The sequence below is a fragment of the Metopolophium dirhodum genome, chromosome 1 (assembly GCF_019925205.1).
Source record: "Metopolophium dirhodum isolate CAU chromosome 1, ASM1992520v1, whole genome shotgun sequence".
In the NCBI taxonomy this organism is placed as follows: Eukaryota; Metazoa; Arthropoda; class Insecta; order Hemiptera; family Aphididae; genus Metopolophium; species Metopolophium dirhodum.
This window is the reverse complement of record NC_083560.1, coordinates 61,050,368-61,067,978: the sequence shown is the minus strand read 5'-3', so window position 1 is coordinate 61,067,978 and position 17,611 is coordinate 61,050,368. Positions and strand designations below refer to the sequence as shown.

General features: G+C 29.4%; 2 protein-coding genes across 2 annotated transcripts; one reads left to right on the top strand and one right to left on the bottom strand.

The window, feature by feature from the left end:
• The first annotated feature begins 3,032 nt into the window (after positions 1–3,032).
• LOC132935419 (uncharacterized) lies at positions 3,033–10,329 on the top strand. The gene is made up of 2 exons (XM_061001963.1): positions 3,033–3,752; positions 7,413–10,329. Exon 2 carries the CDS (start codon positions 7,441–7,443, stop codon positions 8,110–8,112), a length of 672 nt encoding a protein of 223 aa, XP_060857946.1. The 5' UTR covers positions 3,033–3,752; positions 7,413–7,440; the 3' UTR covers positions 8,113–10,329.
• On the bottom strand, positions 10,166–16,249 carry LOC132935420 (cytoplasmic dynein 2 intermediate chain 2-like). The gene is made up of 10 exons (XM_061001964.1): positions 15,999–16,249; positions 15,856–15,937; positions 15,590–15,796; positions 14,924–15,045; positions 14,688–14,800; positions 13,230–13,425; positions 11,516–11,643; positions 10,894–11,039; positions 10,642–10,835; positions 10,166–10,575 (listed from the first exon to the last, which is right to left on the bottom strand). Exons 1-10 carry the CDS (start codon positions 16,058–16,060, stop codon positions 10,500–10,502), a joined length of 1,326 nt encoding a protein of 441 aa, XP_060857947.1. The 5' UTR covers positions 16,061–16,249; the 3' UTR covers positions 10,166–10,499.
• Between the last annotated feature and the right edge of the window lie 1,362 nt (positions 16,250–17,611).

Below are 17,611 nucleotides of genomic sequence, written 5' to 3'. Positions count from 1 at the left end.
TCAGTTATAAAATATATTATTATTATCATGCTCGTATAAAAAAAAAGTTCAAACGTTAGTTCAATCATTTTATGTTGGTTATGACTTATGATTAATGAGCTTATGACGTTTGTGGTTTGTTGGATTAGGAGATCATCATGAAAAATATATAGCCTCGGCCCACCCCTATAGGTTATAAATATAAAATTACATTGTCTACGAATACGACTCATATTTTACTGCGGGTCTATACCTAGTACCTACCTACGTCCTACATCATACATAATAGAGTACTATAAGAGCTTCGTCGACAAAAACAATTTGCAACAGTACCCAGTACACCACAATAAGACTATTATATGTCATATTATTATAGTATTATACTATTATCCTTCACATATTATAATCGTATATAATAAACAGGTACATGTGCTGAGTCGTGCAGTCTTGCAGTCACCACTACTCACTAGCGTAGTAGCGTTACGAATTTTACGAAATTAAAGTAATACAATACCTGGTACTTAGGTACCATAATAACAAAGAATTTCATAAATGACCTACCTCTCCAGTAACGTTTATGACAGTATCATTATTTCAGTTTTTCACTATGTATGGTAAAATATAAATTTGTGCATGAAACATACTTTGGTAAATCTGATCCCCGTACCTACCTACTTACAGTAACCACTGTGTGACGTGTGTACCTAGATGTGTATACTGGCATTAGTTTTTAGCTAAAATACAAAATTAGGTAGCTGCTGACTGTATTTGCATGTAGTTATCACAGTGGTAAGAGGTTATTTGTGATAATAATATAATTATGAGGTATAGATGCGTACTACTGAGTAAGTACAAACATAGAAAAATATTTATTTTATACCAGGGCTTGAAAACGTATAATAACGTTATATTTGACAAAAAACGATAGAAATTTGTACACGTTATTATAAGGGAAAGCGATAATCAAAAATAATAAAATACCGCAAAACAAAACATAACGACTAACAAAATATATTATATGTCATTAAACAAAACATAACGCAAAACGTAATTCATAGAATATAATTAAACGAAAAATAACGCTAAACGTAATTTATAGAATATCATTGAACGAAAAATAACTTCTAAAAGGTCTATAGGTTTCGTAGAAACATTTATTTCATGCAAACCATGGCTATATTATATATATATATATATATTTAGCCATGATGCAAACAATCTAAGAATTGTTTATATTATACTGTATATCCGGGCCATTACCTACCCGCATTAGTTATTATTTTTAAATTTAATAGATATTAACACTATTTAAAATAACGATAAACGCAAAACTTGGATAATGTTTAATTCTGTATAACGATAAACGCAAAACTTGGATAACGTTTTAATTCTGAATAACGAGAAACGCAAAAGTTGAATAACGTTTTAATTCTAATTTCTAAGTAACGATAAACGCAAAACTTGGATAACGTTTTAATTCTGTAAAACGATAAACACGATAAACGAAAATCTTGGATAACGTTTTAATTCTGAATAACGATAAACGCAAAAGTTGAATAACGTTTTAATTCTAATTTCTAAATAACGTTAAACGCAAAACTTGGATAACGTTTTAATTCTGTATAACGATAAACGAAAATCTTGGCTAACGTTTTAATTCTGAATAACGATAAACGCAAAAGTTGAATAACGATAAACGCAAAAAAATTGTGTAACGTTGTAATTGTAAATAACATAAAACGGAATTTTTTTTCAAATGGAAGCCCTGTCTTATACTTTTATCGTAATAGATAGGTCATAGGTACCTACCTGGTATAATATATTACAAACATTTTTGATTCTATTATTAGTTATTACTATAACTTACTATTATATATATATATATATATAACTAAAGTCTATAAATTAAAAGTTACCACATAAACAATTTAACATGACATGGGAGGAATAAGCCCTAATAGCAGCTCGAAACCAGTGTCCATTTATACATTATTGACTATTGTACTTTATATTTACTATTCAGTATTCACCACACCACGTCAAATGCCAATGTTCACGTACATTTATAGGTGCCACGTACCTGCATAAATAGTATATATCTACTGTATGCGTGGTTGCCTACATACTTAATAATACTTTGGCACTTTGCATGTGTTTGAATTCATAATAAGATGATAATATAGGTACACTCTTTACCGTCTAAACTTCAAGCTTGAATACTTAACGAGAATTCATGACTCAACTCAAAAGACACTTAAAGAGCGAATTGGCCCAAAAAACTCGAAAACCGGCATGTGAATGTGCCTAACTATGTAATTTCGTCATTTCGAGTTAAGCTGGATGAATTGTAAAATACTATATAAAATTGGAGACGAGACACTATAATATTATGCAGGAGTATTCCTTGTCATCATTATTAATTTTTGCCAATAATTAATATTACACAGTCGTGATAATAATATTATAGGTGGCCGGTGGGTACTATAATATTTTTTAAACATTACATTGTGTCGTATTCAGCTAACGTAGGACTTTCATACTCGCCGTCACGTTTACGTAAAATACAACGAGCCTTTCACCGAGACGACGACGGCGGCGTCGTTACGTCGGTCGAGAAATCACGGTCCTGCCCGCCTGCCCGCGCCAACAACCGACAACGCCGCATAAGTCGCAATCGTTGTGGCGGTGGGTAGTGCTGACTGTTTGGCGTGGGGAGGGGCGGTCGGCGGTGCGGCAATGCTGAACGTACGCCACTGACGAACAGCGGCGGCGGCGGCAGCTGCTACCGCTGCTGATACACAACGCGTAGCGAGCTGCAGCCTCTCACTTTTTGGTTTTTTACCACCCGCCCGCACAGCAACAGTGCCGAGTGCCATTGTTTACGGAATCAGAAGTAGTGAGGACGTGAGGTGGAGGGAGACACCACCGCCACCAGGCTACCGATCGGCACCCGCATTGTCATTAGGTGGGGTGGTCGCTGCGGGGAGATAGGTGACGGGTGGCACACTGGCACCGAGTAACCACTATACCACTTCCACTTACGAGCTACGGCCTACGGACCGTGTTTTTGTTGTTGTACGACTATCGCGGTGGTGCCGCTTCCCGCAGTCGTTCTCGAATTTCCATCCGCTGCGTTTTTGCCAGTGGCGACGCGTCTCGTCCGCATCGCATTGTGTCTATTGTTTATTCGTTATTAAATTATTATTTGTATCGTTTCCGCCGTCCGTGAAAGACGGCCGAGACGACATTTGTATATTTTTGCACGTAGGCATTCACGAAACTAGCGCGCGTTTGTCGACGGAGAAACTATACGCAAATAATTATATATTATTATTAACATTATTATTATTGTATTATTATTAATTGGCGTCGTTGCCACTTTAATATAATATTATTATAATACCGACTGCGTCCCGTCGCCCATCTATTGTTGTGACATCGCTATTGCTGTTCCGGCGATTTTCTTTCGTTCGACCCGAGTGCGACAAAGAAACGGAAGAAAAAAACATTTTTCGCTCGTCAGTGCGGTACCATATAATAGTGTTATATTATTATCATCATAATAATAACAGTGAGCTTGTGCGTCGTTGTTCGGTTCCATTCGATTTCTCCAGCGAACGAGCACACCCGTCCGCAGAACACACACGTCAGGCCGCGGCCCGTGCTGCCCATACGTGCTGTGCGTGCGTGCGTGACGAACGCCATCCTGATCACGGCTCAGAGATTATCCCGTCGACGTTACCAGAGACGACGACGACGTACGCCGCCGATAGGTAAGCGATTGCCTCTTTTTGTCTGTGGTAAGCGGGGGCGGGGGTGGGGGGGATGTAGCTGCTAACCGAAGATCGATGCTCAAATCGTCCATCTATGTCATTTCGGTCGGGTGCGTTTACTGCTGACGGGGGGAGGGGGGGTTTGTGTGAGAGTAGGGCAATGGCGGGTCGAGGAGTGCATTTTTTTTCCCATGTCGAGCGGGGATTCTATGGCAAGTACCTAACCTACCTACCCATTGTGCTCTGCCCAGTCATGTTGTTGTTGTAATGTTGTTATTACTATTACTATTACCGTTATTGTGAATTGTGATGCTGTCGATGTTCCATTTGCAGACAAAGTGATCTATGATTATTATTCATTATAACACTCGTTATAATATTATAAATTGTGTGCTATTTGCATCTTGGATATCGCGTAGGTGAGAACCGCTACGAGCATCGAGTGTCGCAGGTACCGATTAGGGTCGACTAAGTATCTTATAATTTTAAATTTATTTTTATTTTTACGAAATTTGGTAACTGTACAATTAATGAAAAGCTTTCTCAAATCTTTGTTTGGAGCTTGTTCAACCTTTGTCTAATTATACAAATTTGAGATTTGACATATATACCTAACCTACAACCTATATATGTAGCAGTGGCTACCTAATTAAAACCTACCTGCAAAAATATTGGTATAACATAATAAATTCTGTAATAAATAGGGCATAATTAAAGATGTTGACATAAAAAAATGAATACAGTCTATTTGCTTATTGGACTCGGGGCACCACAAGGAAGGGGTTGGACCTGAAATACAGTTGCTCATTGAAATATATTTGTAATTTTTCAAATTTTGATAGGAGTAGGTACCTATTTATTTTATATTAAATAATATTTTATGATATAAATCTATACCATAATAGGTATATTAAGTCCTTTTCGTTATTTTAAGGCTCATTTTAAACTGTGGGCTAACCATTGATTACCTAGAAATCGTGTATAGTCCCATATCGCTTGTAATGGGTTCTTTTTTATTGGAAATTTTGTATAGAGTCCGCAATAACATTGAGCACAGGAACTCAAATTTTAATGTGGGGTACCTGATTGGACTCGCTTTGGGAACAGTATATAAGGCCATTCCCTAACCAAATGATTCAATATTTCAATAAAGCAAAACTCAGCGAAAGGTCCAATGTGGTGATTCCAGTAGATAATTTTTTTTCTATGTATAAGGATACATGTTAATTGGGCCAGTGTGTTTCAGCCCAATAAGTAAATGAATCCATTAACTATTGTCCAATAAGAGGTAACTACTATATTTATCAAAAATTTACTTTTAAAGTAGGTATCCTCTTTGTTTTATTATTATACATTCATACTATTGACAACAATCATGAAATATCGACCTACCCATGTCAGCAAAATTCAAAGAAATGATTTCTCTGAAAATGTCAAAATAGGTATAAAATAGTAAATAGGAACTGGTCAATATCGTACTTATGTACTTGAATGAGATCCTATAAGTACCTAAGTGATATACTCGTGTATCATCATAGTTAATTGTAAAATATTTATCAATGTTTTTATCTTTAATTGTTAGTGGAAACATTTGTTTAAACACTGTTTATTATCAAGTGACTACTATAGGTACTGAACTATTAATGATTTTTATAATACTTTATTGCTCTATATTTCTATTGCGCATTTAATAATACAGATAATAACTTGATACCTACCTATTATTAATCATTGTTGTATTGCATTTTGTTTATTTTACAATGGATTAATTTTAATAATTATTTGTATAATGAATAAAAACAAAAACAATTTTGTTTATCTTGGTGCCTTCCTAAATAGATAGGTACAGTTATATGCCATGAATCAATTTTAATTGACTGATTAAATGCGTAGACCAAATAATCAGATTTTTAATTATTATTTAAGAACAATAATACATATATTCAAAAATAATAACAAATAAATACTTAAATATAAATAATACAAACTATAGAATCAGATGTGAAGGAATATTCCAAAGCTTTGAACAGAACTTTTTTTTTTTTGTTAGAACTTCCAGTATAAAACTATTTATAGTTCAACAATTATTACAATATATAATATAGATAAGATTTACAATAGATAGTATCTTATTCTAGCATAATTTAGATAATTAGGTAATTAGATAAGAATATAAAATGAAATGATACGGTGGACGTATAACGGTATATGGAATTACAATTTACCTTTATTTAATAAAGCCGTTAGCAGAGACAGGAGGAGTTTTATGATTGCAGTGAATTCGGAAATAAAGGATGTAAATAAAGTTTCTATATTAGGAGATAAGTGGGAATGGTTATGATTGGAGGAAGTAGCTTCGGCATATGATGGTTTATTGGTATTGGGATTTGAGGTGGATTTAGGAAAGTTTGTATGAGATTTGGGAGTAGATATGAAATGTTCATGACGAGGTGGTCTGTAATTTAGTTTTTTATAAACGAGACAGTCTTTGTAATTTGCTGGGTGACTACCTTGGCATAAAGCACACCTGGCCGGAGATTCTGGTGACATAGTGCATACGTCAGATCTGTGTTCTTCGCCACATCTGATGCATCATGGAATGTAGTTGCAATAACTCTGAGTGTGCCCGTAAGACAGACAGCAATGGCATTGCGGTTGGCCTTTATGTGGGTGGGGCTTTTTGACAACAATTTTGGAGTGCAGTAGATACTCGATTTTGTATAAATTCATGTTGTTTGTAGCTTTTTTGAGGTTGACGAAAAAGAGAGGTAGAGGTGATTCATCGGAAAAGCGCTTAATGTTATGAACGTGGGTAACCTGGTGTCCCAATTCCGAAAGAGAAGTAATTATATCTGCAGTAGAGGTAGAAGAATGGAGATTGCGGATCACCACCCGTAATGGACGCTTATTATACGGTTGGTATGAATGAAAACTGATGCTGTTCTCAATTAGATATTTAATGAGTAGTGTGTAATGTTCATAGAAATGAGTATGGATGATCAGGTATGAAGGTGTGGTTTTACAGATAAATTCTGTTGTGTTGATAATTTTAATCAAGTTTGAGGTGAAACTGGAAAAATTACTCACGCCTTTGATATAGGTGGTTTTGGTGGGATATTTTGAGTATGAGTTTGAGTCATGTTTGGCTGTTTGTTTTCGTTAGAGTCATTTAGTGTGGTGAGAACTGAGTACCGGTTAGGAGTTATGAATATTTTTGATTTCTTATCCTCTGGCTTGGGTGAAAGCGAAGAAGTCGATAAATTTCTTTTGCTTGAAGTTGGATTATTTTTAGTTGTGACACGTTTATTAGACGATTGGGCCGCCATATTACGTAAACGTAACGGCAGAGTATAATAATATAATATTAGCGTATGAAAAACAGGTAACGGAGTGAGCGTAATGACCGTGCGTTCATGGTGAATGTTATCGCCGTCTTGACTTATTACAAGGTACTATTAGTTTTCTTAATTACATAAAAGCTGGGAATAACTTCGACTGTTGTACAATAACAATTTGTTATTATGATCTCGTCTTCCTTTAATTACATACAATTTTTAATTGCATACATTAATTACTAAGCTTGTAACAAAACTTACATTTAACCTTAATCTTTTTTTTGTGTAAAAAATGATATTAATATTAATATTTTTTTTTATGTAGGTTGACATTGCTCATTAAGTATTATTTAATGCAAATCATAAACATGTACAAACCAATTCGTCCAAGGAGAAACAGCTTACCAAGCAATGTACATAGAAGTAAAACAAAAAATGTACCTAAAACAGAGTTCAGTCCAAATAAAAATTCTAAAGTGATTTATGAATCAAAGAAACCCAAATCAAAAACGCCTATTTGCGTTAAACAACTAAATTATAATGAATCAAATACAATGAATGTTAGGAAATTTATGGATCATAGTTTGTCGGACGGAGATGAAATTATGGATGATAAAACAAATTTTCATAAAGTAGCTAAAAACAACCAAGTAATAAAAATTAAAAAACCTCAATTGTTATGCTCACAGCCTATTGACACTCCGACTAAATATCTACCTGAAGTGCCATTACATCACACCCCTCCATCTTACGAATCCCCGCAAAAATATGGTCCTTACAAGAAATTTAAAGAAGATGATATACAGCAATTGGTTATTGAAAAATATGCCCTGCTCAAACAACTTATGAACATCGATGAACGATGCAGCTCACCTAATGGTGATAACTTTTATGCTGGTGCCAAATTCAATAATTGTCCGTCTCCGGGAGATTTACCATTGCCACCAATGCAATGGCTTAACTCTTGTCAAGCACAAGCAAAATCCATGCAAAAATCTCCTCTTATCTTCAACATAACTATCTAAGATATTCTTCAGAATCTAACTTATGACAATTGTTTTTTTTTTCATTATTATTATTATTATTTTATTTTACATAAAACGCTTATTGTGATTTTTTATCACTATAGTGTATTCCCCTCCACCTTACTATATAAATTTTAAATAATAATTGTATGTAACCCCCTTATTTCGTATTCATGATGAACTTGTCTTTTAAATATTTTCAACATTTTAGTTAAATTGTATACATTATTATGTGTTAATAACTTTTTATTTTATCTTATATTATCAGTTTCTTTTTTTTAACTAAATTTTTAAACTTAAGTATCATAATTATTTAAATGTAAATGTTGTTTTTTAATTATTTAATTTTTTTTTTTTATTGTTTTTGTGACAAAACTCATCATGGACTGATTGTTGCATCAGTATCTAGTCACTTGTTTAGGTGAACTAAAAGTTAATGCAATACAAATTTTAGTACATAGATAGTTCTGAAAATTATTATTTTAAACTGCTATAATATAATTGAATTGAATTGCTGATTGGTTGTAATATTTATAAAAATCAAATCTATGATTAATAAGACAATTTTTATATATACCTAGCTGTATTATCAATCAATATGTAATGTCGGCAAAACCCACCCCACCCATTATTTAAATTTAAAAAAAAAATTATGTTAAGAAAAAATTATTCACTCGTTAATGTGATATTTGTGATAATAATAAAATCAGCGATTCAATTTTTATTTTCGTCAGTAAATGGTAAAATTTGTATTTGAATTAAAAGCTATGCAATGCGAAGAAAATATAACATACATACATATATCAATTCAATCAGATATATGTGGAACTTGTCATCGTCCCTTTAAGAGTTACCTTTTTATTTAATATTTATTCATATTTTAATTTAACTATCAATTTTATAAATAATGAACATGAGCATGTGAAAAAAAAGTTAAAATAACTGTTACTTCAAATACAATTTTTGCCCTTCTCTGATATTATTTAAGTACAATTGTGATACGGAACAATATTATTTTTTTTAAGGTTTACTTACCATAATTATATTACACATAGTAAGCCCTTATGTGTGTTGTATCTTGTGAATGTTGTAACTTTTGAAAAGATAAAATTAATGTATAAATGTTTAATAGATAAGTTGTTAAAAAAATTGCGAATGAATTTAAATTACATGTCAACCTCTCTTAAGTGTTAAATTATTATTGTAGTTCAATATCACAGATTATTGTTTACTAATTGTCTATTAAAAACTAACTATTCCACCGACTGTATCAAGTAGAATAGATTTAGTGTCTTTATGTGTTTTAGAGGTTGGTATGCATTTCATATCAAAGATCTTAATACAATCAAAAATGTAAATTGCTATAAGTGATGACTTAAAAAAAAATAATGTAAGAAAGCAATGTTTTTTATTGTTAACAATACGTGCATTTGTCTAGTACTGTATAATATGTTATCACTTATGCAATATTAATTTTTGGCATAGATTTTTGCTATAAATAATATTGACATACAAAGTGTGTGATTGAAAAAATGGGCACAAACCATATCCCATTGAACTCCTTATGTTGCGCGTTAGGCATTAATCAGTTAAGGTAGATTGATAATGAATAATTCTTCAATTTAGTTTAAGGAACACAGTATGTGTCTGTTTTAGTGGCTATCCTATTATTGTTGATATTATACATATAAGGAATGTGGCCATTGGTGTGATATTACTGTGTTATTTTTTTATGATAAATTATTTTATTATTGTTTAAAAATATATGTTAAGAATATTAATGTTGAATTGGAATTTTTTTTGTGAGACTGTTACAGTTAAAAAAAATTAAGTATTCCAATCCATTATGTGTAAGATGAATCACCAATATTCAAATGTATTTTTATTTACTTAAATTGTTTTACAGATATCTTTAAAATTGTTATTAATGTTAAAACATTTAGTAGTGTTTTCTTTTTCAATTAGTGTAATAAGTCAACTCAATACTAATTTTTTTTTTTATCAATAACTTTAGGAAAAAATGTAAAAACCAAAAAAAAAGAAAAACCAAAAAAAAACAAAAAAAAAAATAATAATAATAATAATAATGAAATACAGCCATTCCTAAGCTGTTAGTATTCCTTATACGATCTCATTCTTATAACAATACTACTACAAGTACACTACATATATTTAATTATTCCTTTTTACATCATAGTTTGTCACCACAACAAAACACGTCTTTCTTTAAAACAAAATATCAGCACAAAAAAAAGTCAAAATAAATACAATTTTTCTCTTTCATAAATATAGTACATTTTTGTATAATTAATAAAACCGTGAGTAACATTCCGCCCGACATTCAATTATAAAACCATAATAATTTATATTATTTAAATTAATTTTTTTCAAGTTTTAAATGGCTGTTCATATTTACTTATATATATTTCTCCTTGTATTGTACCGATTGCAATAATATTTTTTCTGTATAAAACAATTAAAATTATTAAACTGTTATGTATACAACACTAAAACTTTATAAATTAAAACCTTTTTGGATTAATATTCATTGCAGTTATATCGCAAAATGTAAATTTTTTGATTGAATCTGTTTTCCCATTTATCAGATTAATTTTTGCAAGTTCTCCATTTTCTTCACCGACATATACTATAAACTCATTTTCTAAACTCCAACATAATCTGGTTATTAGTTTTCGATTAAAAATAATTTTTTGTGGATCTTTCTGTGAATAAATTACATTTACACAATATATTCAAAATTAATAATTTATTTTTACCAACTTGATACACATTATATAATAGTATTGTAGAATCAAACTGTGTTATGATAAACGTAGTCGGATTTTTGTGACAAAATTGTATATTTTCAATCATTAATGAATATCCATTGTATGTTTTAACTTCTACAGCTTCTAAAACTTGGTCTTCTGAAACGCACAATTTAATAAAAATGTTGGTTAAAAATTTATCACCGAAAGTACAAAAAATATAAAATGATAAATTATGATAACAAAGCTCTTGCAGCTCAAAATTCTAGGTAAAAATTATAATAAATAAATTTAATTATATACTTAATATTTTTATATAAATTATTCAAAATTTAAATTTAAATATGAACGTCATCTGTATTAAAATAATAAGTACTTATACTATACTTATATACATTGCAACTTTTTCTGTTAATTTTAAAATTATCAATAGTCAAGTATATATGTCAAGTTAATGTACTAATTTCTATAATTCAATAAAAAAAATTGCACGGTACAAGTTATAATCCTCTGTACTTCTTATAGTGGACTAGGCCTATTGGGGATACCACTTTAAAAAAAACGCATCTGACACACAACCTCATGGGTGGTGTGGAATAGTGTGTAATTACTAATTTATAACTTCTATGACGTACCTTTAATGTTTCTTGTTGTTTCGCATAAGTGACTAGAGATTTTCCCGTTTTCCAGAGCTACTAAAAAATGTCTATTTGAATAATCAAAACACCGAATACCAACTTTCCCTGGAATCCCAACTAAATACCTAAACACGTCATGTAGTTAGATGTTTATTATTCATTATAATGTACATACTACATAATATACTGCTAACTACTTGAGTTCCGGTTTTAGTTCTGGAGAAAAATCTAACAAAAACGCTTAAGAAAACAATTTATTTTTGTTAGAAAATATTTATTTATTTTAAATTCTAAACCAAGCAAGAATTTTATTGGTTTTACAATAAATTATGTGGATATATTTTTATTTTATTTTAATCTGATAATACAGCCTATTAAGATAATATTTTACCTTTTACTCAATATTAATAGACTGTATCAGTTTATAAATAATTATTTACAATATAAAAAAAATATTTACAATTCTTCAATTTTCATTACATAAATACAAAATTATAATATTCGTTTCATCAAAAAAATTCTTAAAAACTGTATGCAATTTTATGCATTTTGATTAGTATATGTAAAAATAAACAAAAAAAAAAGAAATTTGTTCTATTTAATTTAGTATGAGCCAATTTGTGGACATAAGTGGCATAACTGACACCCTATCTATTTGGACTAAAAGAAAAAAAATAAGGTTATGCAGAGAAATCCTAGGCCAAGTCACCACGTTTTGGAGCAACATATTTATTCTAATCTTCAATTTTAATGGTTGTTTAGTAAATCATAATAATTATCTTAGAAATAGGTGTTCTGATCCACCCATTTACATCACTCAAAATTGCTTTTGGTATACAATGATTCATTATTGAATTAAAAATGAATATATCCATTACAGTGACAACCTACTCAGGGACTGGGAACACTCAACACCTAGCAGATTAAGTATCTCGGTTTTTATTCTTCTGTTTTTTTATAAAAAAAAATGTAATCAGGGCTGCAAACAAATTTCTCTATACATAAGATAAAGGATAAGTAGGTATTGGATGTCTCATTCTCTATTGGCAAACATAAATAATTAAGATATTGGTATTTGATTACCTATTGTCATATAACTAACAATTATACATTGAGAGGTAATGCAAAAAACGACACATACATGGCCAGCTCAACTAACACTTTGCCCTGTGTGGTTGTATGTACAAATATAATGAAAAATAAAAATGTATATTTATAGTAGTTAATGTTTATTTATCTAACGATTAAATATTGGAGTTTATTTTTCATTTAGTCCTTTTAAGTAGGTAATAGGTATATTATGTACTTGAAAATTATTATAGAGAATTTGAATATTGTCAAGTGCCTGATAATCAAAAAGTTGTAAGGGACATAAAAACACATCTATTAAGCCCTGTCCAGACTAAGAAACATGTGTTGTCGTAGACCAATGTGTAACATCCACTTATGACTTGAAATCAGAAACATTGTCGGAAACACATGTTTCCAACAGATGTTGTTTTGGTCTGGATGGGGCTTCATAATTACAATATTAATTTTTATTTATACATAATATGCAGTTACAACACATACACTTATATTTTATACTTTAATATTGAGAATTAATTTTATTACTGTATAAAGTTCCAATAATGCAACAATATACCTAATTAGTTATATTTTAATAAGTTATGAATATTATTTTGAATAATTTAATATCTGTTTTATATACCTGTATATTCTTTGTGTGAATTTTATTTTGTCACTTATCATAGTTCCTACACAAACATATCCATCTTTTCCTGCAGTTATCAATACCACACGATGATCAGATCTCACAAACCACAATGATTCAGATACAGCCACTGAATGCCATTCGAGGTAAACCATAGACATATTATCATTTGTGTTGCAAATCACCAATTCGCCTAAAAATTATGTTTGGCATCAAAAATATATTTATTATAATAAGTGTTGTAAGTATAAACATAACACTAAGTATACCTAAAACCTAGTACAATAATCTTTATGGTGTAAAAGTATCGTAAGCAATCTACATACTAAAGCATACTGATGTCGTATGCAATCTACCAAAAAAAATTTAAATACATACAAATTATTAAAGTAAACTGTTAAATATTAATTAATGAAAAAGTATATTACAAAAAATACGAACAAATAATTTTTAAAAAGGCTGTTACATAAAAAATATTGTTACTATTACTATATTAATTAATCACATAAGGTTGCTTTAATATCATTTATAAATTATTAATAATTGTATCCTTTGAATGTTTGATGGATGCATAGATATTCACTATACTTCTTGCATCCACCTTTGAAGTAAAGGAGAACCTCTATTAACATATATAGAACACATTTGTTTTGTAATACACCATAACCATTCAATGTGCTGGGTATGGGCTCCAATTTATGGGTCTATAAATATAGCCTAATTGTTAGCACAACAATTTTTAGATCATAAAAATAATGGTTAGATCGCTTACGACACCATTAACTCTTTTTCAAAGTGTGTTGAACAATTACTATAGTACATATTTTGATACAATACGTTGTCACTATATGTCAACATTTTGAAGTAGAAAACATTTTATTAAATGAATAATTTAAATATTAATTTAAACGCTACACCCGCACATTATCTTTGGCTTACAAACGAATAACATAGCAAATTGTACATTCTGAATAATCCATTTAACTCTGTAAAGAATTTATAATTAATATTGGAGCAAATTGACCCATTATCAAATTTAGAAGTAAGTATATTATCTAGTAAATCTCATTGGTTTTTTTTTAGATTTTAATTTCAAAGCAATTTATAAGTATTTTAAAATTGTAAATTATTTGTGCATTTTAAAACACTAACAACTTGCTTTAAAATTAAAATCTAAAAAAAAAACCTATGAGATTTACTAGATAATATACTTACTTTTAAATTTGATAATGGGTCAATTTGCTCCAATATTAATTATAAATTCTTTTACTAGATAATATTCTTACTTATAATTTTGATAATAGGTCTATTCGCTCCAATATTAATCATAACAGAGCTAAATGGATTATTCAGAATAATATACAATTCGCCAAATTATGAGTTTGAAAAATGGAGACTGCGTATGTGGGTGTAGCGTCCTTTTAATTGTATTTATCATAAGCACTTGAGCTGTACCGTTGTATAATCCTGCTGTTATTAGATGTTCATTGGTTGGATGTGTAGCTAAACATGTGATACAAGATGTAACTTCCAGTATATTAGATACAGTACTGCCACTTTTTTCTAAACTGAATGTCAAATAGAACACTTATTATAGTATTTATTATTCATTGTAGGTACTATTAAAAGTATCGAATAGTAATCACTAATTATTATAAAATTGGATACCAATACCAAAATAATTTACTCACTCCAACATAGAGTAAACAAACACTGAATTTAAATGATTACACCACTGTGTATGGCAATGTTCACCAGTAGCTACCATTAATTTATCACCACTACAATTCCAACTAATTGCACTGATATTTTTCTAAAAAATCAATTCAAAATTGTAGTACATTGTTAATAATTAATACCATTCTAATACCATTCTAATATTATACACATATTAAACTGTTCAAATTCATAAAAGTGAATTTAAATTTAAAATTCAATAAAATATTGATTTTTAAAATAATTGAATTAATATAGTACCTATGTAGGTAATAGCCATATGCGCAAATATGGGAGGGGGCTGGGGGCTTAGCCTCCTCAATTTCAAACACTATTTACGTCTATGGTAATAGCTTTATAGATTCAAGTATGTATTAACAAACTGAACACTACTAATAATATCTGAGAATAATTTACTAAGGTGTTGTTACTAAAAATAGGTAACACTTTACCTTAAACTAATTTCTTTAAGCTATTTCTAATAGCTTAGTCAAAATTAATGTTTATACTGCCAAATTCATATTATTTTATATTGATCAAAATATTTTGAACTAAAGAAATAATATTACCGTTAAAATACAGTTAATATTATACTATTATCTTTTACACAAAACTATATTTGAGAAACTACAAGTGATTACCATTCCAAATGAAGGGTGTTGCCTTATAGATACTTTAATAATTTTTTCATCATTTATATCTTTTTGAGTTGTCTCTAAATAACCAGTCATTTTTGGCCAGTCGTTACATTCAGTTTTTAAAAATCTTAAGCCTTTTTCCAAACAACTGTTTAATGCAACAAGATCAACATTTCTAATATCAATGTTTTCAATGGCATCAGTCTGCGTCTAAATCATTCAACAGTAAATAATATGTTGTGGAAAAATTGATGATAAATTTAACTAACATCTACAGTTTTCACATCAATGGTATCACATGATTTGTCTTCAGTGAACAGTCCATTATATTGATTTGATTTTTCAGCTTTTCTACTCAAACAAATATTTAAAAATAATTTAAAAAAAATATTAAAATAGCTTTTCGACATACCCTTTTCTATGCGTCTCAGTGTGGTTAAACCCAACTACATTCACTGGGCTGTCACTAAACATTGTATTTTAAATAAGTATATTATACTGTCATGATTCCTGATATTTAATAAACAATAATGTTTATCTAGATATGTCAGTATAATTTAAAATATAACACTATAACATATCAATGAAACAGTTGTGAAAGTTGTTACTATGGTGATCAAAATCATCACAATAATTGTTATTTGTTATTACTCTTTAGTCTCTACCTTTAATAATCATTAAAAAAAAAAATGTCAATGGAATTATGTAATAAACATATTTGAAACAAACACTGACACATCATTATAATTACCAGAAAAAAAAATTAACATAGATTCATACAATCATGCACTATACATGTATGTACTTACTACTTAGGTAGGTATAAGTACCTATTTTACAAATTGGTATTTTTGTTATACCTCTCATAGTTAGATATTAAACAATCAATTATAATTAAACAAATTAAACTGGGTAAAAGTATCTACATAATATCCATGTAAATAAGTAGATACCTACCAAAGTGGGTATTTATAATTTATATTTTATTTTTCACCACATTTTATCATTCAGATGTGTTTATTCTTTTCGTTAATATAGGTTCTATAAGTTAGTATGTTGGTACCTATCTAAGATATACCTATTATACTTTATCTAAATGATAAAAATTCTGGCGAGAGGCTCAACTTTCTCAACTAATAATTGTAACAGTTGAACCTACTATAGTTCTATTTAGTACCTAGGTATGTCTTTACACGTAAGAAATGGCTAATGTGCCTGATTAAATTTGAAGAAACTAAATTAGTAACTAAGTTAAGTTAATTTTAACTTTTTATAATTTAATTTTCAACTTAACTGATTTTTATTGATATAAATTTAATGAATAACGGGTTAATTTGAATTAAATCCAAGTTACGATAATTTAGAAATAATAAAATAATAAATATAATACAATTATTATTGATGAATGACGATACATGTTGTGTAAACATTTACTTTTTATTGTTTTAAACCATATTGCTGGCTATTTATAAATTTAAAAAAAAAATAATAATAATAACTTAACTTAAGTTAATAAGTTATTAATTGTAAGTTTCCATGTAACTTTTAATTTAATTGAGTTAAAAAAAAATTAGAATAACTATTAACTAGAGAAAACTTTTTAAAATATTTTTCATCAACTTAACTCAATTAAAAATTATCATTAACTTGCCTAGAATACTTATCTACTCACCACCTCATTAAGAGATCTTGCTCATAACTTATTTTTTCTTTATTAATTAATAAACTGATATCATAATATACATGTATCCATGTATAATGTATATGTTATAATGTATAAATAATAAATATAACATAATATGTAGGTAGTTTTTTTATCAGTCATCAAATTATTGGATGCGTATTCCAATTTCTAATATATTAGGTCATTTAAAATACAATGATGTAAACGAATATAATATTTTGTCTATGTTTGTATCGTTAAATAAAATATATGAATCAAGTACGGTGAAGGACCTAAATCATTTGTATAAATAGGTAACATTTTCAATTATCCCAAAACTAAAATATCCCTGTAGACAAAAA